General features: G+C 34.3%; 2 protein-coding genes across 2 annotated transcripts in view; both read left to right on the forward strand.

Annotated features, from left to right (window-relative positions):
* Nucleotides 1-9,871: 9,871 nt before the first annotated feature.
* Nucleotides 9,872-11,103, forward strand: LOC121735559 (glutaredoxin-C4-like). The gene is made up of 3 exons (XM_042126409.1): nucleotides 9,872-10,052; nucleotides 10,134-10,238; nucleotides 10,960-11,103. Exons 1-3 carry the CDS (start codon nucleotides 9,912-9,914, stop codon nucleotides 11,056-11,058), a joined length of 345 nt encoding a protein of 114 aa, XP_041982343.1. The 5' UTR covers nucleotides 9,872-9,911; the 3' UTR covers nucleotides 11,059-11,103.
* Nucleotides 11,104-14,670: 3,567 nt separating this feature from the next.
* LOC121735676 overlaps nucleotides 14,671-26,747 on the forward strand; it is a 75,128-nt gene continuing 63,051 nt past the window's right edge. Inside the window, exons 1-2 of the mRNA XM_042126578.1 lie at nucleotides 14,671-14,758; nucleotides 19,672-19,868. Of these exons, the coding sequence (XP_041982512.1) occupies nucleotides 14,671-14,758; nucleotides 19,672-19,868 (285 nt within the window). The remainder of the gene's footprint in view (nucleotides 14,759-19,671; nucleotides 19,869-26,747) is intronic.

The raw sequence follows: 26,747 nt of genomic DNA on the forward strand, positions 1-26,747 counted from the left end.
ACCAACTGTGCGTTGATGTAGAAATTAAGGTTTTCATATTTAACTGGCTTTACTGTTATATTTTTTTGGTATTTATCACCCATTTGCAAATAAACAATTTCCGCACTGTTTCAAGTTTCCTCAGAAACTACAAATCAAGTTTTTCTGACATCCAGCCACGCAAATGACATGTTTTCGGGTCACATATGCATCACGCATATTGTAACTAATATAGGAGTTATATTACGTCTTAACTGCTATAAAAACAATTCTTAAACCGTCAGCATAAAGGCTGTTTCAGAGGTAACATAACTGTAAACTAAGTTTAGACAATGGGTGGCGTCGCACGAGTTTCCGGTGCACCAGCGGAAGGGCCTACGTATAGGTACGGTCCTTGACGCACTACATATGACTCGTCGCTCTTATTTTTATGAAAATAAGGTCCAAAATAATAACCAGGTTTGGTAGCGACAGTACACGTAATCCAAATGAAGCCATATGGATTAGGCGTTAGATATTGATTGTACGCCGAATTTACAAAACTTTTAAGTCTTTAATCCTCTTTTGTGTTTGTAATGGGTAAAGTTTTAAAACTGCTACACAAAATTAGATAAATTAATTTTAAATATCAATACCCCGATTTTACTTGTTTAATTGAACAGTACCTGGATAACCGAGCTTTGCTTGGTATAGCAAACACTCATTGGCTTCTTGTTACTTAATCTGCTGGTCGTTAAAACAATTAGTTGCTAACAAAATAGTATTATTATTCGCCAATAGATGTCAGGAAGAGTCATATTTTTCAGTTTATCGATTTTCGATAAAACACGAATAAAAAGACATTTTCTGAAAATGATTCCTAGCTAGATACCCCCGAAACCCCTTATATACTAAATTTCATGAGAATCGTTGGAGCCGATTCATTTTTCGATCTATTTTGATTTTCGAAGGAACGATAATATGGTATAGGATCCCTAAAACGGTAGTCTAAATAGTTAAATGTAGGTAAACGTCTTACCAGCTCTGTTAATTAGATAAACTTTAGTCTAAACTCAAAAGTCCTAGATACTTAGGTCTAAAATTAGGCTCTTATCTTACAAGCAGACCACAGGTTGTTAGCTTATGTAATGTTGATCATCTTTATCTAACCTTTGGCATTCTTCACCATGATTGCTGTGGCGCAAGATAACAGTTATATTAGTAAAAAACTTCTTCGTCATGCTGCGTCATCATTGTTGTGTTTTTTATTATTTACATCATCGGAGACCAAAGAAAGAACCACAAGTCTAAAGTCTGAGATGGTCGTTGAATGCAATTTTGATGTCCATCGCTTTTCTTATCTTAAGAAAGTAGGTATGCCGTATGCTAGTTAAGTACTACACAGAATCCTAATTGAGATCATAGCTCCGTGGATCATTATTATAATACTAATCAATATTTTTGTTACCTCTGCATCTAGGCTATAAAGTATAAGTACTTTAATTAATAGATCTTTTTTTTTTAAATAAGGTGCAAACGAGTAAACCTGATGGAAAGCAACTACCGTCGCCATGGGCACTCGCAACATTAGAAGAGCTGTAGGTGCGATTTCGGAATTTGAGGGAATACGCTCTCTTCTTGAAGGTTTGCAGTTCGTATAGGTCCGGAAATACTGCTGGCGTGGCATTTCGTTTCGCGGTAGGCATTAATTAACCCCAAAAAATAAAACACAAAACTCCTACTCCTAAGTCCTATAACCATTCTACTATTATGGTCACGTCTTATTAGTAGAGATGTGCCGACTAGTCGCCAACTAGTCGGTAAAGCCGACTATCCGGCCACTTTTGTAGTCGACGACTAGTCGGCGAATAGTCGGCAAAAAGCGCCAACTATCCGGCTTTTTATTATTTTACTGTTATTGATATTACATTTAAGAAAAACCTTGATTGTTTTGAAATAAATTGATTGTCTTTCTGAAATCACTTGCTTGTAAAAAAAAAATATCTATGACATTTATTTAATAACAACATAATATCTTCTTTATTCTACAGAATTTTAATAAAAAAATACATGTGGCACTCGAGGACTGCCGCGGTAAAGCTATTTCATAGCTCTACCGCTCTATATCATGACGTTTACATAACCAAAACACAACATCAGACAAGATCAGACAAGTTCGCAGGCGGCATATGCGACATACTTTAGTAAACGAAGCATTACGAAAACATCTGAAACCATGATCGGTTGGCCGACTAGTCGGCTTCTTTGCAACCGACTAATCGGGTAGTCGGCTAGTCGGCCAAAGTCATGATCGGAACATCTCTACTTATTAGTTATTACCGTGATACACGCCCAATACCTCGTGGTAAGCGGTGCATGAACTATGAACTATGAAGATACCATTTAGGTTGGGTTGCACCAACTAATTTTAACTATAACTGTAACTTTAACTACAATGCAAAATGTCAAATCTTTGGTTAAAGTTAAAAATGGACGCCATCAAGACGCCATATTTAACCATAACCATAGAGCTCGACAAGGTTTTAAACGCGCGTGGCGAAAAAAGGAACTAACAATTTTTGACAGTTGTCCTTTACCAGCAGCGCCCCCGCCCACGTTCATTTATAACCTTGTTGGACCAGCTGCCATCTGTCAATTTCTCTGGTTAAAGTTTAAGCTAAATTTAGCCTTAACTATAACCATAAATTTAACCTTAACTTTAACTTTAACCAGGCCTCTGGTGCAACCCAACCTTAATATTATGATGTACTGACTGTACAGTGTACAGTAATACGCACCATGTGTACTAATTTTGAACTTTATTACAATAGCGATAAGGCTGAATTGGTTGAAAAGGGATGGAATATCAGCATGTCAACCAGTGCGTTACCACAGTATAGCAATATGACATATTAATATTGCTATACTGTGGCGTTACTGTCGCAGTTATGACCTATTGTCATAGAATTAACATGCAGCATCATAACATAATAATAATATAATAATATCTATGGACGCTTCACACCACGTCAGTCTGGCCCTGTGGTAAGTACCTGAAGGACTTGTGTTACAGGTACCAGACAACGGAAATATATTTAATACTTTTATACTATACATATATTTAAGATTTTTATTATATGATACACACATTTATACGTGGGAGAGCCATGCTTTGGCACGAATGGGCCGGCTCGACCGGATAAATACCACGTTCTCACAGAAAACCGGCGTGAAACAGCGCTTGCGCTGTGTTTCGCCGAGTGAGTGAGTTTACTGGAGGCCCAATCCCCTAACCCCTACCCTATTCCCTTCCCTACCCTCAACTATTCCCTTCCCTTCCCTTCCCTACCCTCCTTTATTACCCTATTCCCTCTTAAAAGGCCGGCAACGCACTTGCAGCTCTTCTGATGCTGCGAGTGTCCATGGGCGACGGAAGTTGCTTTCCATCAGGTGACCCGTGTGCTCCTTTGCCCCCTTATTTCATAAAAAAAAAATCATACATGACCCAGGAACTTTGAAAACTTTTTGTTCTGTCGGCGGGACTCAAACTTACATTATGTTAATAATATCTAATTATTCTTTTTTAATGAATCTTTGGAGGCAATTTGAAGGTCAAAGCCAGCTGCTTGTTATGGATATAAATATAATATTAAATAAATTTAAATTACGCATGGACATAGGAAAATAAACGTTTGAGATGACTTGCTGATTTAAGGTGAATAGATTTTTGTTAGAATTAATCTATGTATTACTACATGGCAAGAAACTAAGATTTTTGTTATAACATATAATATTTTGTCTTAGCAGCAGAATATAGAAATAAGTAAAGAGAAAATACAAAATAAAAAGCTTGCTAAAAGTAGCTGTTGTATTGTAGGTATTTTTAAAGATAATAAGACAGCTAAAGCGGTAATTTGCAAAAATAAATGAAATAACTGTATATACCCTATAGCTTCTAAGCTAAAGCTGTTAATTATTATGAATTATGATGAATTAAGCACACCATCCACTTGAAAGAGATCCCTTGTTCCGTATATTGGCCGTGCATAATGATGCAACATTAGCAAACATTAACATCGCACTAACGATTGCATTTGTTTCTTGAAGCGCATCGCAAAAAGATGTCTTTGTCTGCGCAAACAGACACACACAAAGGCTTATCTCAATGACGAAATAATTTTATGCATAAGTATAATATGTTTACAGTTTCGACACTCTCGTTTCTTTCAAAAGAGTCAGCTGACATTATGACTAAGTTAACCTAGGTTTAAGCCATCTTTAGGGCGCGATCAGACGTGCGCGTGTTCTGCGCGTGTTCTACTATAGCGTATGGGAAAACACGCGCTCAGCACGCGCTGAACCCGCGCAGAGCCCGCGCAGAGCCTGCGCAGAGCCCGCGCGCGTGTTTTTCCATGCGCTATAGTACAACCCGCGCAGAACACGCGCAGAACACGCGCACGTCTGATCCCGCCCTTTCGCAATAAAAGTACTTGTACTATTATCTATTCTGTGATAAAAGTCATTAGCCATCAAAATATTCTGATACATTATCCCATTCTAGTTCCTACAAACTACAAAGGTAAAATTGATTCCTACCATAAATACTTACAAAGGTTATAAATGCAAATGTATGTCTGTCTATCCGTCTTTCCATGTATCTGTCTGTCTGTTACCTCTTCACGCCTAAACCGCTAAACCGATTTTGCTGAATTTTGGTATGAGACACTTGGTGTCCCGGGAAAAGACGTAACTAGGATACCTTTTATCCCAGAAAAATGTACGGTTTTGGCGCAACTTGGATAAATAGAGATCAACTAGAGCAGCGGTCTGCAACATTTTTGATATTGCGACCCCAAAATTATAAAAAGAGTTATGAGCGACCCCAGAAAAAAATCACTAAGTTAATAAGTGCAAAGGTTGGTTCAGGTAACTTCGTCGTAAATAAAATTCGATAAGTACAGGACCTTGTTGACTTTTTTGGCGACCCCATAAATATCTTCCGCGACCCCACATGGGGTCGCGACCCCAGGGTTGCGGACCGCTGAACTAGAGATCAACTTTATAGTAATTAATTTACCGTGTTAAACTGTACGTAGTAACTATTAAGTAATCTGTGGTTATACTAAAACAATATTTAGAGATCCTTGCACAATACTGGCAATAATCTGTGCAAACAATCTAACGGATAAGGGGATAGGATTAAGATCCGAGGTTTGTGGTAGAACAAGATATCTGTAGCAACGTGTTAAACATGATAGCTTACATATTTTGTAATATTCATAAATCATAATTAATTAATTACTAAATGACGCCCGCAACTCCGCTGCGTCAAAAGTCTTTTATCGCGGGGGAATCGTACATTTTTCGGCAATAAAAAGTAATTAAGTACTTACCCTATGTAATTTCCAAGAAAAAAATGACCCAAAGTATCTCCATATTATTTCGGCACAAGCAAAATCGGTGCAGCGGTTAGGGCGTGAAGAGGTAACAGACAAACAGACACTTTGGCGTGTATAATATTAGTACTAGAAGTATGGATAGTAAGGAACCTACTATCAATCTACTCAAAATTCATGAGTTGGAAACTAAATAATACTTAGCTAATTAACGTTAGGTATTATAATTAGATGCATAGTATTACCTAAAAAGTTAATAGTTGTAGAACTCGTAGTACGAATATGCTACTGTAGGTTTAATGCGACACACTGGTTCTTTGTCTAATTCAGTATTTCCCAAAGTGGGCGATAACGCCCCCTTGTGGGCGCTGAAGGTCTAAAGGGCCTTTAGACTTTCAGCGCCCACAAGGGTTGTGGGACCCAGAAAGAAAATCGAGGCGTTGTGTAGAGCCAAACCAAGCGTAGCTGAGCTTGGGGGGTGATTTATTTCATCTGGATGCATTTGAAATTGAAAAATGGAGGCGCTAAAACACAATATTTTGTTCTCAAAGTGGGCAGTAGACAAAATAAGTTTGGGAGCCCCTGGTCTAATTAGTAATTAGATACTAATAAGTTATACCTACTAATTTTGTCACCCTACCACGAACAATAAGGCAGGACTTTAAAATTCAGATTTCGGTCGTTGTCTTGTATGTTGCAGACGCCATTTAGCCCAAAATGAATGCAGACGCCGCATGGATTATTCCTGATTTATATTTCGTTTTTAACCGACTTCCAAAAACGAGAAGGTTATACGTTCGGCTGTGGATATAATTTTTTTGTATATGTTCAACGATTACTCCGCCGTTTGTGAACCGATTTTCAAAAATTTTGTTTTGTTGTATAGGGTATTACTCAAATTTGGTACCATGTTCAGGAAAGTGGTGACCTGATGATGGAATCCATGAGTAATCGAGGGAACTCTCAAAATTCAAATGGAAACATATTTTAGTTTTTTTGGTTTCATATGAAGTATTCCAGGCATAATGCATAATATGTTACCAAAACAAAAAGTAAGATTTTGCACCAGGATACACCATGGTTCAAAGGGTGGTGTCCAGTCTTAATAATCAAACTTATAACACCCCTCTTTTTTGTCGGGGGTTAAAAATTAAAAATATTTTGTCATAGAACTCAGCATTCGTAGCTGGTACCGTCTTCAAAATAATGAAGGTTATGTACAGAAATAGCTGAGAATTAGGAAAATTCTGCATAAGGCACTTTTAAAGAGTAAGAATTATTGAATACTTTTTTTGTTTATTATATTATTTAAATTGTTTTTCCCTGGAAGTCGGTTTTAATTTTTTGTTAAAAATAATAATATTATTACTATAATCATATTATTTAATTTTTTGTTAAAAATAATAATATTATTATGAAAGCCTTTTTATACTTACCCAAACTACAAAATATATAAACGGTTTAATCTTTGTAGTATAACTGAGTACAATACTTTCTAGTTTCTGATAAGATAAGGCGATAATCCAAAGGTACTTATAAAAAACAGTTTATCTGGATACGATAAGGACAAATTTAAGAGGATTGTGGAGAATAACACTGACTGATTCATATTATAATAAGTATAGTTTTAGTTAGACATCAAAAATAATATTTCACCTGCACCATGATATTGTACTTAATTAAAAAAAGTAAATATTAAATAATTATTTTTAGGGACGGACGGACCGTCGGAAAACTATTTGTGATGTTTCTGGAATTTTGGGCACCTTTGCAGTCAAATTTCCATCAGGCGATTTGTTTGCTGCTTTATAGTGTTTGATGAACAAACCGCAAAATCTGATTAAAATTTCACTACTATCACACCAGTATGTATGTGGAAATACCGGGCTTATTAAAATCATACAAACACCATTCTTCCTATGCATTCTTCTAGTTTTTCCATACATACGTATATTGAGAGAAAAGAAGAAAAATTACATATCATGGTGTTATTAAACATACATGAAACATTGCAGGCTGCAATTAGCTAGCGGAGGAATTAAGTACCGTTAGGTACCTAGTTAAAATCAAACGCTCTGTGATCTGTCTCTAGATGTGTATTAGAAAAAAGACGTTGATGTTGTGATTATAAATAGTATAATAATATAAGTACTTACCTATACCTAAGTAGGTAGGTACGTATAGCAAGTTAGCGGTTAGGATAAGATAATCACCATTTAGGTACTTTGATTTTCATTTTAACTTCTTTATAATTAGGTAGGTTTAGTGTTTCCGAGATAAAAACAGAAAACTGGATAAAGTTTTTGATCGAATCGAAAATAAAAGTGGTGAGTGTCAATTGTCAGTATTGAGATCTAGAGATCGTCAGCTTTTACGTAAAAAATCTAAAATATGACACTTTGGAATTTTTTCGAAAAATGTGTCAAAACGCCAAATTTATTCCATTGCATTCTATTGCATTGGTAAAAATCTCACGATTCGAAATCAGCCCTAAAGCTAACTAGTAATCGAAACTTCTCTTGTGCTAAGTAGGTACTCACATACGGTTTTGCTCGATAGTTTTACTCACAAAATCGAGCAATACCACCGTGTGGACCGCAAAACTGACAGCTCGAAGGCTCGTTTCGAGCCGGCTCGATGGAATTAAATATTATGTCAAATATGACGTCATTTCCTTCGATTCGGAGTAAAACTATCGAGCAAAACCGTATGTGAGTAGGTACCTACTTAGCATAAGAGAAGTTTCGACTGTCTCCCGCTTATTTCAAGTTCCGGTTATCTCGCACTCTTTTGGTTTGACTTAGCCAAATAATTTATATCAATGATGAAAAACTCAAAGCAGATATGTAAATACCGCGCGCGTTGTGAAGATTCAAATAAGGCCTAATTGGGCCGTCTGTTGTTTAGTCTGCATCACAGAGTACTTTATTATTGGTCTTGGTCTGCGTCTTGTCTTACCTACCTAAATAGATTGAAAATGACGTCGTGCGTGTATCGAAAATGTACTGTAATTTGTGACTGGTGAATAGGGATCCAAGGACGAATAGGGGCAAAACCAAGAACCGTTTTCAACATCAAAAATTTGTTGCCATTTCATAACTTTCTTTTAAATTTTTTTTGAAGGTAACAGAAGAATACTTTGTAGTTTTGATGTTTAGTAACATTTGCGAAATTAGCCACAAGTTGTCAAAAAACACTTTTCAAAATAACACCTCGAAGTGCCAGTTTGCACGGGTATAATAACTTAATCTCTGTTATTGAAATTCTTCAGTGTATGAATGTAATTTTGTCGCAAATGTATTAGTTAAGTGTTTTGGCTGCGATACACACAAAAGGTAAGTATTTTAATATATTCCTTGCAATGATATTTAACGAATTTCAAACACAGAATTTTTTCATTGTTTTTGGAGTGAATAGCAATTAAAGAGGGGTCAATGGGGACGAAAACGAGTAGAATAGAGACGACATATAAATTAATAGGGACGCCGTAGAGGTGAATAGGAACAGCTCTGTAGGGTTGGCACTAATCATTTAAAATGTTTTTTTTTTTTTGAGATATTTTCACATGTACTATTGGGGGAATTAATGCCAAATGTCATTCTCTAGTTTTATTGGCGGGGTAGATTACGTAGATTAAATGGCGAAAAATAAAATAAAATATAGATAGGTACTTACGTATGGACTTACAATTTATAGACACGGGACAGCCCTTGGAGTTTTTCCCTATTGACCTTTATCGCATCCCCAATGACCCCTGATTGTGGATGAATAGGGATTGTATATAATTTAGTGTTTTGTGAATAATTCTCAATGTTTATTCCATTATTTTATATTTAATAATAAAGATATTGACAATACTCAAGTAATAAAATCCTTTTTAGGTACTACTTTCTTTCTAAATTATTCACAAACTCGTTATAAAGTTGAGTTTTGTCCCTATTCACCACAAATTACGGTACCAATTATGACCCGAAAGTAAACAAAACACATGGAATATCTTACCACATGTCTTGATTGCAATAAGTAGCTCGATTATTTACATTTTCAATTATTTTTTCGAACAATCTGGAAAAAATCGAATTTTCGTCATAGCCCAGGCGAAGAAAGAGACAGCGATACGATTCGACGCTTAAAAATAGAACTGTCTCTTTTATGTAAATGGTTTTTCGCATAGACATAATAATGGTTTTTCGTATCTTTAGTTTCACTTATCTGTCAAATTTGTCAGTGTTTGCATTTTGAAAATATTGAATTTGAAAATTGTTCGGAAGAGATTTAAGCTGGAAAATAGTATGGACGTAACATATCTGTATAAGTAGAATATCATTGATTTATATTATTTATTTTTATGCCGCGGCCGCGTACATTATTATTTATTATAAACATTTGAATTTGGCAGTAACGCCGCTTATTTTAATATTTTAAGAAGACGACAAAGTAGTTTTCACTGTCACTTGTCAAACGTCAGCTGTCACTTCAATTGTCAAATGTCAATTTGAAATCTTCAAAAATCAAAACTTCATTCAACATTCTGGTTTATTTCATTTTTCACATTCAATGGGACTCTTGTTTTCTCGGACTTCTCGTAGCGCCATGGCAAATCCCGAAATTCAAAACTTCATCAAAAATGCCGTTTCGCAAGACAAAGTTGTTGTGTTTTCAAAAACATACTGCCCGTATTGCAAGTTAGCTAAAGACGTAAGTACTAATCAGCTAGTTAAAGTCCACTCATCGGTCTTATATATATTTTAGGCTTAAACTTCGTTGTTTTAATTCCAGATATTCCAGAAAATAAATCAGCCCATGAAGGTAATTGAACTAGACGAGCGTGAAGATGGGAATTCTATTCAAGACAACTTGGCCAGCATAACAGGATTCAGAACTGTAAGTTTTTTTCTATCAAGTACTAAGCAATGACTCATTTTTACCAAATTTCACACTACCATATTTATTCTGTTTATCTATTAAGATAAAGAATCTCGTTAGCACATGTGTTATTATTGGTTTAGTATACCCTGTCTAAACCTAAAACATACTTTTTGTTGCATAATATTTTTCCTTATTAAGTTTGTTTTGGGGTCACCTGTAAATGTGACTCTTACAGAGGTTAATATTTATGGAAATAATGAGATGTTAAAATAACAATATGACTCAACAGCATTGAATAACTAAAGCTAAGGCTTTTGCATCCATTTGTATCATTTGCATATTACTATCTAGTCTCTGAGCCACTCTAAACTGCAGCACCTAGGACATGTTTCATTTGTATGGCTGTCTAAGTACATAATAACAGCTGCAGCATTCCGAGGGCTTATTCCACTTTTCCCTGTTGACAATCCCCTTCAACGGGGGTTAGTGAACTTTTTGTTCACTAATCCTTGTTAACAGGAATGACTGGACAATAACATGTTTGTAGACCTACCATAATGTAGGCTTCCCTACAATATTTAAAAAAAAAATGTTTAAAGATTAGTTAGAGTTTTCTTTATTTTATTATAATTGAAGATGTGAGTGGAAGAATCAAACAAATAACATTTCGTTACATACATACAATAAGTCATTTTTTCCATCTTTTATATTAATTTCTTCAAAATTGCAATTCCAGGTGCCGCAAGTTTTTATCAACGGCAACTGTGTCGGCGGAGGAAGTGATGTCCAAGCTTTACACAAGGCGGGCAAACTAGAACCCATGCTCATAGGCTAGTAAAGTGATCTCCTAAGGTTAAATCAAAGTTCAAATTCAGTTTAATTAAAAAAAATGTTTTATATGAATATGACAATAATGTCAGCTAAATTTTTATAATTTGCAAGTTCCAAATTGATATTGTTTTAATTTCAATGTGCACAAAGTGCTCAAAACTCATTTTTATGATGAAATGGTGATGTAAATTTTTGTTATCAAGATTTAAATTTATATGTTGCAGTTATAATAAAATATTTTTTCTACCTTTCTTGTTAGTAATTTTTAATTTATCACAAAAATTGGTTCTGTCTTTATCATTTCACATAAGAGCTATCTTTTTAAAAAGTGGCACTTAATTTATAATTTATAAATAGACAAATTGTGATATTTTTTAATAAATAATAACATAATTATTATATAAAATAATATTAAAGAATTAATAAGTTTTGAAGAATTGCTTTAAGAAATGTAAAACAATACCTCAATATGCTGGTAGATTGAAGGATACACATCTTGATGTTAAAACTTGGCAGTGGTTTTAAATAGTGAAATGCTGTATCCGTTTTATTGATATAGCGATAAGTAGTCATTTTTGATTGCCCCTTACTGTTAAAAATATCCAAGATACCGTACTTTTGTAATGTAGAAGAGAAATACAAAACTTCTAATTACTTAATATATTCTATCTTTAAACACAGTGTAAATATTTTTATTAGTAAAGGTGTGAATATTTCGCAAACTAAGAACTCAATGTTTTCTGGAGAGTGTAAGCTTTTCTGACTGCCCCATACCTAGTACCTACTACACTTCGTAAAAATTTATTTAAATCTAATTTAGTGTAATTTTAAAGCAACGGCTCTGCATGAGCTATAATGGCTACATTTACAATGGCACTGGCATAATATTAATTTTTTCAAATTTTTAGTTTACATTTGCTTAAAAACAAAATGAAAATGATAGGTAATTATTTTATGAAACTAGTACGTAGCTACTAGCTTAGGTATAAAATGTTTCGGTGCACAATCGTTCGCCTCGCTCACACCTTATTATGTATAATGCTAGCAATCTTAAAGTTTTGCGCGGCTTATACTATTGTTTAGAGTATCGATATTAGGGTATTGCTATTTGCTACTGCCTACTTTATCGAGTGTTTTGCCGCCCCCTCTAATCGCGACCCTCGCAATTAATGACTCGACAGATGGACACGAGGTGTTTTGTATACATAGATAGTGTTATTTTAATCAAAGGGTTGGCGCTAAATATAAATAAATCACTTTCGACGCATCTACCAGACACATTAAATGGTAAATTGAATGAAATAAGTTTGGGATTTTTAATCCTAATTCATAAACTCTACAAATAAGGCTCTGTTGTCTACAGTCAAATTGGCAATCATTGTTTCTATAAAAAAATTTGTTGTGCCAAAAATTCACTTATCGCGTGGAAACCGTATATTTTTCCAGGATAAAAGGCTCTATGTCCTTTCCCGGGACTCAAAGTATCTCCATACTAAATTTTAGCAAAATCGGTTCGGGCGTGTAGATGTAACAGACAGACATACACTTTCACATTTATAATATTAATATAAGTACGAAAGTATGGATGACTCTTCATTCAGATGTCGAACAGATTAAAATATAATCTATCTCGTCTCGAACGCAAGTAACCTGTCCGGACTTTCTTCAGGAGAAAGAATAGGGTGCCTTATTGCGCAGCCGTACCATAAGGCTCACTCAAGGCCACTACGGAGGGTATCACCGTATTAGACGCTTATCAATGTGCCCCCTATGACGCCGTCATAAGCGTCATTCTCGCGTGGCATCTAATTGATTGAAGCTTTTCATGTGTTCGAGCGAGAGGTAAGATTGGCGTGGCGCCCTCGAGGGTCGACCCCTGTTCACAGAATAAACATAGGAACAGAGGGGATGTGGAGTTTTTACCTTTATTATTTCATTCTACGTCATTTTGCTGTAACAAGTTACGTATGAGTGTTACAACTTATAAGTATTCTATTCTACTGCTACAGACAAAGAGTCATCATAATATTCATTAAGAATACAGCTGTCCAGTGCCCAGTTTTAAAAAATACCGAGTACCTAACTAATGTTTAATACAAAACTCAAAAGACCTGGCAGCGCGTGAGTATCTTACCTATATTTATTTTTATTGTAAACGCGAGCTCTTAGATTGCCTGAAGGTAAGTGAAAACAGATTTTTAGAAACAGAGTAAATACACTTTGATATTTGCACACATACATTTCTTGAAAAAAAAAAAAACCATGCACGACATATTTCAAAATTTTTCAGCACTATCAGCACTCTGGGCGCCGAAGAAATATCGCCCAGGGCCCTGGTAGTACTAACACCGGCCCTGGAACTAAGCAACATGGCACTGCATCACCTGCATTCCTAGGGAATACAGTGTCGCGTCGCGTAGCTATGCTGTCTGGTCTGAGATTAAGGCTCAACTCACATTGGGGCGACGAAAGCGTCGCGATGCGTCACCTCTGCCTACAGCATCATAGCAAAACTTTGCTTTGGCGAAAAACGTGACGATTCTGCCCTAGTGTGAGTTGAGCCTTGTTCAAAAGAGTGTCCTCTCTATTCATCTACCTACTCGTTGTATCTACCCTGGGCCGACTTAGTTCCGCTGTCGGCCGCTAGTCGGCGCGCGGCCGCTAAACCCGGACCCATGCTCCTATATTGTTGAAGTAAACAAACCGACAACAAAATAATATCATAAATGTGCTTATCACGATTGTAAAATAAATATTCTACAGTGAATATGGTGGAAGCTGTGCGATTGTGACATAAGGTAAGTAAGAGTAGCTTTAAGTTGTGGGAACTGGATATAAATTTGATGATAGACGCTTGTGTTATGTCTTCATTAAGATGAATAGGGAATATTACATATTTTGGTTTATTTTGTAGCTAGAAATGGTGTATAAACATTGTGCAGATATTATAATATAAGGTTTGTTATTTTTAATATACCAATTTAATATAGCCATCATAAATTATTTTAATACGATTAAAATGTATAGACAGGCTTACCTATAACAATATAGAAGCTGTCCTGGTTCCATCTATAAATCCGGCCTATGAGATATACCTGTAGATGTAGACTGCACAGCTTATAGACAGGCGTCTGCTGTCTCGTCTAGAATACATAGATCAAGTCAAGATTTATATAGAACATGTTATACTCGAGTTATAACATATTGTGATAATGCTATACGTTTATAGTTTTACTTCTGATTTGTTCTATGAATTAATTATTTCATAGTCTTTGGATCATCGATTATATCCTAAAAATATTTTATATTACTTATAGGTACATGATTTTTGTATTCTATAAATGTATCCAATGTATTCATTTTTAATATGACACTTATTAATATTTTTATTGTATTTTACTAGACTTTTAAATAGGTAGTATTTTACGAGAAGACACAACAGAGAGGTACAAAACTCAGCAATATACAATGTTGTATGCAACTAAACTAACAAGTGTAGGTAAACAGTACGCACTTCAATCCTCTTATCACAAAGGAAAAAAATAGAATCATAAATAACGTTCTGCCCGAAACAAGCAATTCTTATTTAAGATAAGTACGGGCGAGGATGCTCGAAATGATCATCTGGGGGTTGTTTGGGCGGCGATATAAGGCGGGCGGCGTTTGGGCGCCAGTCACAGCGGCTACGGCGCTCATGTCGGCACGTAGCGCCCTGCGTAGCGCCCGCGTAGACCCGCTACGCCAAACTTTCGATAACTTTTAGATTGTAAACTTGTGAATTGTAATGGAGCTTTTTATGCTTGTAGTAGGTAAGATGTTTTGTTAAAATTATTAAATTTAAATTATTTTGTTGTATTGCTTCTAGACTGCTTCATTAAAAAAAGTATTGAGATATTTTTTTACAAAAGTTTACAAAATGATTAATTTTATATGAGTTTGTTTTTGTTTTAGCATACTTTCGCCCTTGCAACTCAATGAAATATTATTTTAGTAGATTTTAACGTTTTTGTGAAAAATCTTAGAATATTATATATTATATGACGTCTCTGCATTTTAAACATTTTTTTTAAATAGAATAGATAAAAATAGAAACAGAATATTGAAAGTAGGTAACTATTTTAAAAAATTTGTTCAAGTCAATAAAGTCTCTAATGATGTCGTAGTATAATAGTAATGTAATTTTGTAATCTTGAGCGCTTACAACACAATATACTTAAATTATATGTATCCAACGGCGATCCAAATACAAACAAAAGGCGGCCATAAAATGTTGACGTCAGTCATAAAAGTGCCTCATAAAATATAGCAATAATTGTTAACCTGGACTAAATGGGTCGGGGATTAGTCATAAACAACAAAATACCTGCTCCAAATTACTACCGTGATCGGCTCCACCCCATAAACCAAAATACAAGATATGATCTGTGATAAAACTACCGCCTTAGGGGTTGTTCGTTAATCACGTGAGGATTGAAAGGGGGGTTTAACAAAAATCGCGAAAATTTTACGTTGGGATTGGAATTGGGATTAGTTAGATAATAAGCTGAGATGCTACGTATCTTTATTTTTTTTTTGTTAAATGTTTGTGGCCATCGAAAATAACCTGTGGAACCTTAGATATTCTTAACATTTTGTCATGGTCCCTAATTTGAGAATACAATGAGAACAAACAGTTTATACCTGTATTTAAAGATAAATGCCTTAAAAATTTTCAGTTTCTTTGTAGGTACTAAAATACAATTGATGTTGGGGAGTGGGGGATAGTCTTAAACTTCAAAAGGTGTATGTAGCCCCCTACATTAGTGTTAAGTTTTGAATAAAAATACCTACTTAAAAACGATCACATGATTAATGGACGGCCGCTCACCCCACCCGAAATAAATCAAATACGCCACGAATAATAGTTTGTGTAAGTATTACGAAAGTAATATGCGGCCAACTTGGAGTTTCCTGCGTGATTTATTTCCTATTATAATGGTATACGAATAATAATCTTTCCAAAAGTTATGCCAACGTATTATGTTCGTACTTAACTTACAAGTAAACGATACAAAAAAACAACTTTCTGGTAATCCTTTTACAAACGTTTCTCTGTAACGTTCAATATAAGACGTATTATAATTACTTAAGGCTCAGTAGTCCCTAAAATTAGCAGGTCGATGTCTGTCAGTACGAATATCGACGTTAAGGACATTAAAATAACATTCATATCAGCGCGCCTTGTACAGTGGCTGTTACGCGCTCGCCGCGTGCCTTGATAATAGAAAATAGGAGTAAAAACCTTTTGTTTTTAGTATTACACAAATCAAATATATCAAATCGTTTACGTTAGGTTACAACACATATACTACATTTTTTGTTTTTTCTAGAAAGTGTGTAATTTAGCCATAAAATGATTTAATTATGAAAAACAGCGTTATAACAGTCATCTTTGAGTTTTTTTTCTATCGAACAGAATTTTTCAAATTGTGTACATTTGCGTATAGGAATTTTTCTCAATTTTAAAACGGTACTTATTTTATACTTATATAATGACATTTCCTTTACTAAAAACGTGTTTTAAAAAACCCATTTTACGTAGTTGCAACAACCACAGCGCCTTAACAAGAATTGCCACTTTAATTTTGCTGGTTATAAAAACAAAACTCGAAAACATTAATGTCACCAAGTTTTTTTTATCTAAATACTTTCTATGTTATATTAATTAAATACGTACTTTACCTATTTATAAACAAAGTGTTTTAAATAAGGGCAAGTATAAATTGAATGTTAACTACCTAGTAATTGTATTTATTTAGGTTCTGTATAATCATTAATCACACATTGCTTACGAGTCACTTAATTTGCAGAAACAGAATAATTTCGTTAAAGTTAAGTAATTCTGTAACACGACATAGGTCTACCCCTTCATTATTTTAACCACAGCTATCAAAATTCCGTGTCCAAACTGAGGGGTTTATTATAAGTTATAACTAATATTATTCTTATAAATAACTAATAAATATTCATAGATTAGTCAGCAACTTTAGTAGTAATGTTAGCTTTAATCGAATCATAGGTTTTATTTATTTGTAAAATATCTAAATACAGTTTTAAACGTATAGAAGGTACAATTAATTATTAAATTTAATAATAGATATCATATTTGATATCTACTAGATAGCAAATATTTATTAGCATTCAAACAAGGCAGTATCTAGTTTATGTATGCTAACAAACGACAAATATAGGCGCTTTCCTCTTAAAATGCTAAAAAAATATCGTAGATTTCCTAAAGAAATCTGAAGCGTGAACTACCCAAGTCAACACTGCTAACACGAAGAAAATTGCTAATTTTATATCCCATTTGCATGTTTAAAGTGACAAAATCCTAGTTTTAAATTCGCTTTATGACACAAAAACGCTTTGACGACGTCGCGACGGCAAAAAGAAAAAGTATTTTATCCTGGCATGTCAACAAACGTTGTCTGGGCTTACTCGCGTGGTTATGGGATAAATTATAAAACTTTACCCTGCCCGCCATTGTTTTCCGTGGCATTCACGTTCGTTAACGTTATGCTAATCACGTTAATTGTATTATAATTATGCTTATAACTTCTGGTTTTTATCTGCTTTTAATGAGAGTTGGAGAAGCGACCTCAATGAAATTAGATATGAAATAAAGTGAAAATCTGGTGAGGAACTTTTATATTATAATGCTTCTTGTAGATTTGACTAAACTTACTAAAATATTTGATTAACTTACTTAAAAAGTTCTAAGGAAGTCGCCTAAGGGATTTTGTATGGGTATAAATAAGTATCTATTTTATAAAAATCTTTAATATGTAATTATTTAATTTCTGGAACTAACTTTTAAGCTTTATATTTATTTTATTAATAATTTTACAAACAAGAATTATATTACTTTTACAAATAATTTAGAAGTTTGTCATTAGATTTTATTACATAGTATATCTAAAAGTGCAATGTCATATCTTTATAATTGTACAGCATGTCTATAATATTTCAATGACTATTAATATTAGTCTGTAGAGTTAACATAGTAAAATATAGACTTACATTTTAGGGTGCAAAATATTCCTTCAAATGGAGACCCCGCCACGTGTAGACCACCCAACAAGATAATAATTCCATTCAAAGATAAGATTTAAATTTCCCTCGCAATTAATACAATTTAAAATCAAAAATCCACCGACTTCGGATAACATTTACCGAAGCATTTCTATTATTCGACTGGGATTCAAACGCGCGTAAATCGTGAATTCCTCCCCGGTTAAACATCTCCTGAAAACTTCGCTTATTTGAATATTACCAAGTTTTGATGGAAAAATATATTAATTAAACGCTCCGGATATGTCGGAGTCTCATCAAAAATGTATAGAATTCGTATGATTTGCATAAAATTCATTTTATTGCCCCGAAAGACAAACAGAACGGGATATAAGCTGGCATAGAACCGACGCCGCGCACCTAATATTGCTGAGATAACTTCGGCTTAAAATTAAAAGTTTGAAGTCAATGAGCAGCACATTATATTAATTTAAATTACTAGATGCTGCAGATCTGCGTTTTATGTTGTCCATGCCGCGGGAACCGCGTGCGTTTTCGCGGATAATACTTACCTATATCGTTTTCCCGGACTCAAAGTATCTTTAACTACAAATCGTCCAAATCAGTTTAGAGCTTAAAGATAAAGCGTAGGTGCAACTTAAAAAAACATTTTCAGATAGACACTCGGACACTTTCACACTATAATATTATATTACTATTTAGAAAAATATACAGACGAAATCATAACATCCTTCTTTTTGAAAGTCGGTTAAAACTCGTTGAATTAATTTTAATCCTTCAGTTACGATTGTATTGACTTTTCATTATAATACGAACGATGATTGAGATCCAATTGGAGCTCGAGTTTATCACTAATTTAATGATTTATTCTTTTAGTCAAATTGTTAAATTATGTATATTACCTCTATTGCTAAAAAAATAAAAATTTCTAAAAAGTAAAAAAAAATATACTTAAGCGAAAAGTCTATAAAACTTTTTGCTGCAAAATATAAAGGATAATTGAGATCGAAGAAAAAAATGTAGGCGCCAATTTCGGTAACGAAAATTGATAGGAAATTACAATAATTTTCATATAATTGGGCATAATAAAGTTTGACGCCCGCATTTTCTCCCGAGTTTGACGAAAATTACAAATATTATGAAATATTCTCAAGCGATTTATAACTTTATTGCAATTTTTTTCCTATGAGAACTTAACTAAATGTGACAACCTAAAAGCAAAAAAATATCTGTTACTTATTATGAAGAAAAAATATTTTCAGTGGGAAAAATTAACGATTTTTTAAATGTGAAGAAAAATTATTTTAATTATGATTCATGAAGAAATAACGGATTTTAATGTTTTTTTTTTTGTTTCAGATGTTAAGCCGGACGTTGCGACCTCTTCTAGAATGTAGATAGTCTCCAGGGTAAAATTAATACTAGTACAAAGCTGTCGAACTTATATTCTAAGTTGTCTAATAGTTCTAAGTAAGTACACGTAGCAATCGCTTTTTGTAAGGTGAAAATGCTTCATGTGAAGCATCGATATTTCGGTTGTGAGTAGACGTAGGGCTCCGGGAGCAAGGCCCTAGGGTCCTTAGGGTCGGTAGGGCCGTAGGGATGGACAAGGAGGAGGTTCGGAGTGAGGCGGCTGCGAGCCCAAAACGGCTGTGCTGGTCGCGCCGCCCGCCCGCGCCGCTGCCTGATACTAGGGGACTCTGCTGCGCGAAACTCCTGAGGAAAAACGGCAAATCGAAAAAGGTAAGATTATTAACGTTTTATTATGATTGCACTTAGATACTATTGTACTATGAATAATAACGTATTCAGAATTTAATAAATAATATCCTTTAAAATATCCATTAATCTTTATCAACAACCAGATCACACAATATTAAAATCTGTATTACATTTGTAGTTAAACATAATATAAATGATAATATAGCTTTGTCCTTGTTCGTCAAACAAATTTGTTAAGTACCTTTTTAACTTTCTCTTTCCGTAAAGTAAAAAAAAAAGCCAAGAGGGTTAAAAAGTTTAAACTTGGGTATTAGAAGTTATAAAGGTATTAGTTTTTATTATTCGTAGAAAGGTATAGTGATAATAATTTATTTATTTTCGTTTCCTAAAAATATTAAGTTTATTTAACTTAAGTTCTTCGTTAGAGCTAGAGTCATAATCCTTCCGAGTAATAAATTTCATAGTAACTGAGTAATAAAACAACAAATAGTCGAACTTAAAACTGAAACTGCGCAATCTACATGATTGTGTGGCTAGAACATTATGAAGTCACATAAAGCCATAAATATGGCGCCGATAATACGCGGGTTAAATACGAGTCAAGTTTATATTGTACTACGACGCATGTTCGTAGTTATTCTACCTCTCTATGACCTTTATATTAAGGGCTTAAAGCTCAAATTTACATATACTTCGAGGTAAAATAATCGTGAACTCTACCGTCACGGCGGGCGACTCCTGATAGAGTTCATACGCGACGTATGGAGATTTAAATGCAAAACTTTAAATTCACGAAAATGTCTCCCGGTCCCCGGAAAATATTTTCGCTGGATGTTGCAGTATTTGCTCAAAAATTCGTAGATATATATCCCAGGCAGCGTACATTTTGTCTCGATAAAAACAATTCTATGCCATTTTCAAAAAGATTTTGTTAAAAAATTATAAAGATATAGTCCGTGCAATCCACGGAGATGCGCCCCACTATTCCTCCTAATCGTTTATAGTACATGACGTTTGCAAGCTTTCGCCAATGTTTGAGTGTTATCGGTACACACTAACTACCTATGAGTGCATGCGCACACTACAATAAATATACCAATTAAGAAAAAGCGTCACGGTCAAAGGGAAAGATGCTCACCCAAAAAGTGGTGGGGCGCGTCTTCGTGGATTGCACGGACTATTCGATAGACGTATAATGTGTATGTCTAATGATTTCCGTTTTTTAGACACATTTTTATAATGTTATTATTATGGATTCATTTATAAGCATTAAGCATACAACATACTGCATTCAGAATAACCTATCAAGATACTAATTTAAAAACATAAAAGATTTTGAACAAATATATTTCATTGTGTACTCATTTTATATTTTGGTTTGTTTGATAAAAATCCTATCTATAAACCACAGAATACCGATAATATAAAAATAATATAGTAAAAAAGTTGGTTCTGTCCCCGCAAATATTGATAAGGAAAAGATAACCGGGAATGGTCCCATGTGATTCCATTCCAATAATATTACCGTGCGCTACTTCATAGAGATATTCCAGATATAGTTATGTCCAATCTGAAAGTACCGTACCAAATATTGCCCAAAGAATTATTAAAATCGAATAAGTATTTTGGGGATAAACGGTAGAAAAATTGAGAATAATTATTATGCGCGTTTACAACATTTTTAGATATCTTTTATTATTAATTGTGATGTCTAAATAGTCTAGTAACTAGTTGGTTATGCTACAATTTCTACCTCTTTTTACAGTAAAAATATTTAAGACGATCAGAGCATTTTGTAAGCAATAACGTTCTAGGTAATGATAAAATTAATAATTAGATAGGTATAAACTAGCTGCCCCGGCAAACGTTTCTTTGCCATATAAAGTATTTCACCTGTATTATTTTATTGAAGTAACTAAATAAGTATGTCACCATGGCAACGTCCATCGCTATCCCGTCGCACAAACAATGGTCACCGTCAGTCTCGAGTTGTAATAATTTACTATTATTTATTCAACAAATGCACTTATCAATATAAAAAGTACCCAGTAGCCGATTCTCAGACCCACTGAATATGCATATAAAATTTGGTTAAAATCAGTAAAGCCGTTTCGGAGGAGTACGCGGCCTAACATTGTGACACGAGAATTTTATATATATAAGATATGCGACATGATAATTCACATGCATAAATTGCTGTGAAAGGTTGTGACTTGTGAGTGTTTTTGTTCCTTCCTTGCGCAAAAGCCGTAGATGGAATTTTATTTTTAGAATTAGTTATTTAGGCTTTGAGTTAACTCATAGGCTAGTTTTTATCCCGAGCAATAGTAGGTTTATTTATAACTTTCGAAACAAAGCTCTCGTTTTCTGACATTTATAAAATGCGATGTGACATTAGAACCGACGTGGAAATTCGCATTTGCAAATTGCAGGCGAACACGTATCTGTATCGAATAAATTATTCTATTTCAAATGTTAAAAGTTCTTGGTCTAGTTTTTATAGGAATTGACTGCTGCGTCTCAATATATAATATAATAAATATTATATTATAATTTGATATGGATAAAACTTTCGTGCAATGATTTATTAAATCAATTAATGAGTACCGTACTCAATATTCTTAGGGTGGGTTGCACCAACTTACTTTAACTATAACTGTAACTTTAACTATAACTTTAACTACAATGCAAAATGTCAAATCTTTGGTTAAAGTCAATAATGGACGCCATATTTGACGATAACCTTGAGCTCGACAAGGCTTTAAATGGACGTGGCGAAAAAAGGAACTAACGCTGTCATCATACAAAAACACCATTTTTGACAGTTCTTCTTTACCAGTAGCGCCCCCGCCCACGTTCATTTAAAATCTTGTCGGACCAGCTCTCATCTGTCAAATTATGTGGTCTAAGTTAAGGTTAAAGTTAGCTTTAACTATAACCATAACTTTGACCATAACTTTAACCACGCCTCTGGTGCAACCTACCCTTACTTTACAAGATATAAAGTTGAAACGTTGGATTAAAATGTAAATGTAATGAAAGCTATAAAACATGAAATACCTCAGCTGTAAATTGTAATGCAATCCTGGAAATTTTATTTAATATCGAAAGTGCACTTACATTTTAACATTTAAAGTACTGGATACTCCGAGTTAATTTTGTGTCTGTGTTATATTGCCAACTTCATAAAACTGTGCTCCATAAAATAAACCTACCTATAGAAAATATAATATGTTACATCAAAAACACTGCATATCGAAAGCGTGGTCTTATACTTCTGGGTTGTTTAGTGCCATTTTCAGTTTGAGGAAATTGATGTAGTAAATAGTAATAACTAATAGTTGTAACGTAAAGTTTTGTATTGTAGAGAAAATGAAACACTATGTTAAATGTCCTAAGTCTACACTTTAACGCTATATAAATAGCTTTAAAGTTTTTATATTAATAACATCTATATCTATATATATAAAACTCAAAGGTGACTGACTGATTGACATAGTGATCTATCAACGCACAGCCCAAACCACTGGACAGATCGGGCTGAAATTTGGCATGCGGGTAGATGTTATGACGTAGGCATCCGCTAAGAAAGGATTTTGATAAATTCCAACTCCAAGGGGTTCAAATAGGGGATGAAAGTTTGTATATAATATTACTTCTTAACGCGAGCGAAGCCGCGGGAAAAAGCTCGTTTATAATATAAAACTCAAAGGTGACTGACTGACATGGTGATCTATCAACGCACAACCCAAACCACTGGACCGATCGGGCTTAAATTTGGCATGCAGGTAGATATTAAGATGTAGGCATCCGCTAAGAAAGGATTTTGATCAATTCCACCTTCAAGGGGTTAAAATAGGGGTTAATGAAAGTTTGTATATAATAATACTTCTTAACGCGAGCGAAGCCGCGGGCAAAAGCTAGTTTTTAATATATTATTAATTAACTACAATAGCGGGATACATAAATAAATAAACTTTTGATTTTTTTTTATTATATTAGATTATGATATAAGATATCTTCCTAAGTTAAAGGTAATTAAAACGATCAAACAAGTTGGGTCTTTAGATTTGTTTACATTGCCAGCTTTGAAAAATCATATAAAATCTTTATTTTTTCTCGTATTTCCTCCGCGAATGAAACTAAAATGAACTACGGCCTGGAAAATAAACATTCAAATCTGAACTCGCAGTCAAAACATAGCGAACCAACTTTTCCGCGTTGCTCTGTTGATTGTACAAAGAAGGCTCCATTCCTCATTATCAAGTTCCTCAAAGCTAATAATATGTAGATCGTATTAAGGATCATAACTAGTAAGGCAAATAAGTTGGTAACCCAACTTGGGAATAAGTTGGCTGACGCGGTGCTTCATCGAGTTTGATTGGTCTCCTTCGCGCGGGAACAGCGCTGTTTATTTTAATTATTTTCGCGGTCTTTTGTTCTTTTTTTTTTTGAAAAATTAATAAGGGAAACAACGGTTTGTAATAAAGAGTTAGAATAAAGTAAAAATATGAAATAACATAGGAAAAGAAACATCAAAAAGCTATTTGATATTTCTCTTGTAAAATATAAATATTATGTTGTTATTATTGTTTCGACTTGACAAAAAAGATAAGAATGTGGGCAAGGTTATTTTTAATGTGTGACCAGAAAATTATCAGCAAATGAAAGAACAAACTCAGATTTCAATTTAATATGAAAATCACAGAAAAATAAAATGGCTAGAATGATATTCATTCGTTATGAAATTATATACGTGAATGTATTCATTATGCAGATGGAAAAGTTCGAGCACGGGGACGCTAGCTCCTGATTACACGTCGTCTACATTTGATCATTCACAGTGAAGATAGGCAGAATTATTATGATAGAATCAATTTTGCTATGATTTTGTAGTAAAATTCAATCAAATATGATAAAGACAAACCTAACTATACCACTGAACTTTTTAAATTTTCATTACTACGAGTACTAGTTTCAACCTTCGTTTTTCTACAATATTACTCTACATTTTAGAAAAACAAAATTAATTATAATATTATTAATGTGTAATTTATTATTTTACTGTTATAATATATTTTATAAAAGAAGAAAAGGGGTATTAGATTTATCATAATAAATAAGTAATAAGACGTAAAAATAGAGCATGCCTATTGCTTATAAGTTATAATATATCGAAACAAGACGTGAAAACTAACATAAGTTCTTTGGGTTATGATTTATGAACAGTCTGTTTTTCGATGTAACATCTATGTTCAAACGACATCGAATTTTTTGACGAGAGTCTATGGAAATAGCCGACGAAAATATCTAACGAATGCCAGCGCCCGTAGCTTGTATTCAGTACATTTCCGTCTCTATCTTCCGCCAAAGCCTATGGGACTGGGTATTGAATTGTTCCGAATTCGGGGGAGACGCTTACGCAAACATTCCGCCGCTTAATACAAATAATCCTTTTTCATTTGAAAATGCATCTCACAGCAATAACTTTTACTACGAAAACTTTGTAATATAAGTTCATACTTTGATATACTTCACTGGGGCCACTGTCGCTAGCGGCACAGTATAGCAATATCATATTGCTATACTGTGCTAGCGGTCATTGACTCCCTGTCAAAAACTTGTCTTTCCATAACAACCGCGATTGACAATGAAGTGTCAGATATTGTTTATCGTGGCATACAGAAAATGACAAGTTTTTGACAGGGAGTCAACGACCGCTAGCGACAAGTTAGCCCCATAGTTTTTATTTAGTTTCTCCCCCTAACATTATCAGGGCTTGTTAATTCACATAATACAATTTTTCCCAAATACATTTCCTGTTTACGACATACTTATGAATAATTTAAAATTGCCAATTTATTACAATGTTCAAATTAATACTTAATTACAAATAAAATTTCTAAAATTAATACAATATCAATAGTAAAAACTCAATAAAACAGTGGCACGATCCAAAAACTATCCTATCACAGCTGTTAACCTATCAATAGAACCCAATTAGTACCTATCACAGATTATAATATTGCTATTTCTCTTATAAACTACACCCACGATCGTCCTGCAAAAAGCTAGGAAGATGTCCCGCTTTTTCCCCCCCAGGATGGATGGCAGATTCTCACCCGTTATCGATGTGCCCAATTTTTTAATCCCTCAATCTTACTCAATCTTTCCTTCACTTTGTTCCTTTCTTCCTCATTCATACAGCCGACGACCACTCTTCTATTCTTCACTTTCCTTACCCTTTCCACTTTCACCCATCCGTCTTTTGAGTCCACAGCCTTCCTTATTTTCTCGATTACTTCATCTCCTGTTTCTTGCTCGTCCCTGGAGGAAACTACGACTGAGTGTAGGGCCCTAGTTTCAGAGAGTCACTCCGTGACTCATCTCGAAACAACACTAGCATAGCTCGCCGGTTTGGCTACAGTTGTACTACTCTCCAAGATAGAGTTTAACCTTTCCATACTCTCCTTATTTTCTTTCATGCTTCCTCTCATCTCTTCCATCTTCCTCATCACTTCCTTCATGCTGACATTAATATTTTCCTGCACTAGTTTATTGTTTATTTTTAAGTGTTCTAGCAGTTCCGTTTCTATAGTGTTCATCGCGATACCGGAAGACTGGGGAGGATGTATAGGGTCTCTCCCCAGTTCTCCGGGTGCTCCAGCTTTTATCGTCGTAAGTTCCTGGTCCATTTCCTTTATAATTTGGAATAGTCTGTCCAGCATTGCGACAACCTTATCTTTGGTTTCTGTTTTAAGAAATCTTGAGTTGTTTATAAAGGTTTTCGCGCTGCTGAGACAGGCTCTACCTTCCTCCGTTCTAGTTTTATATGTTACCGAGGGACTCTCGGCTTCTTCTACGACTGCAGCTCTTTTTGTCGTTTTTGTTTTAGGTGCA

Source organism: Aricia agestis, chromosome 17, assembly GCF_905147365.1.
Source record: "Aricia agestis chromosome 17, ilAriAges1.1, whole genome shotgun sequence".
Lineage (NCBI taxonomy): Eukaryota > Metazoa > Arthropoda > Insecta > Lepidoptera > Lycaenidae > Aricia > Aricia agestis.

What these genes read in the sequence shown, in the direction of transcription:
- LOC121735559 (XM_042126409.1), top strand. Translation starts at nt 9,912, where the DNA reads ATGGGACTCTTGTTTTCTCGGACTTCTCGTAGCGCCATGGCAAATCCC. An exon ending in ATTGCAAGTTAGCTAAAGAC is followed by an intron (nt 10,053 to 10,133) that starts GTAAGTACTAAT and finishes TTTTAATTCCAG; the next exon opens with ATATTCCAGAAAATAAATCA. An exon ending in GCATAACAGGATTCAGAACT is followed by an intron (nt 10,239 to 10,959) that starts GTAAGTTTTTTT and finishes TTGCAATTCCAG; the next exon opens with GTGCCGCAAGTTTTTATCAA.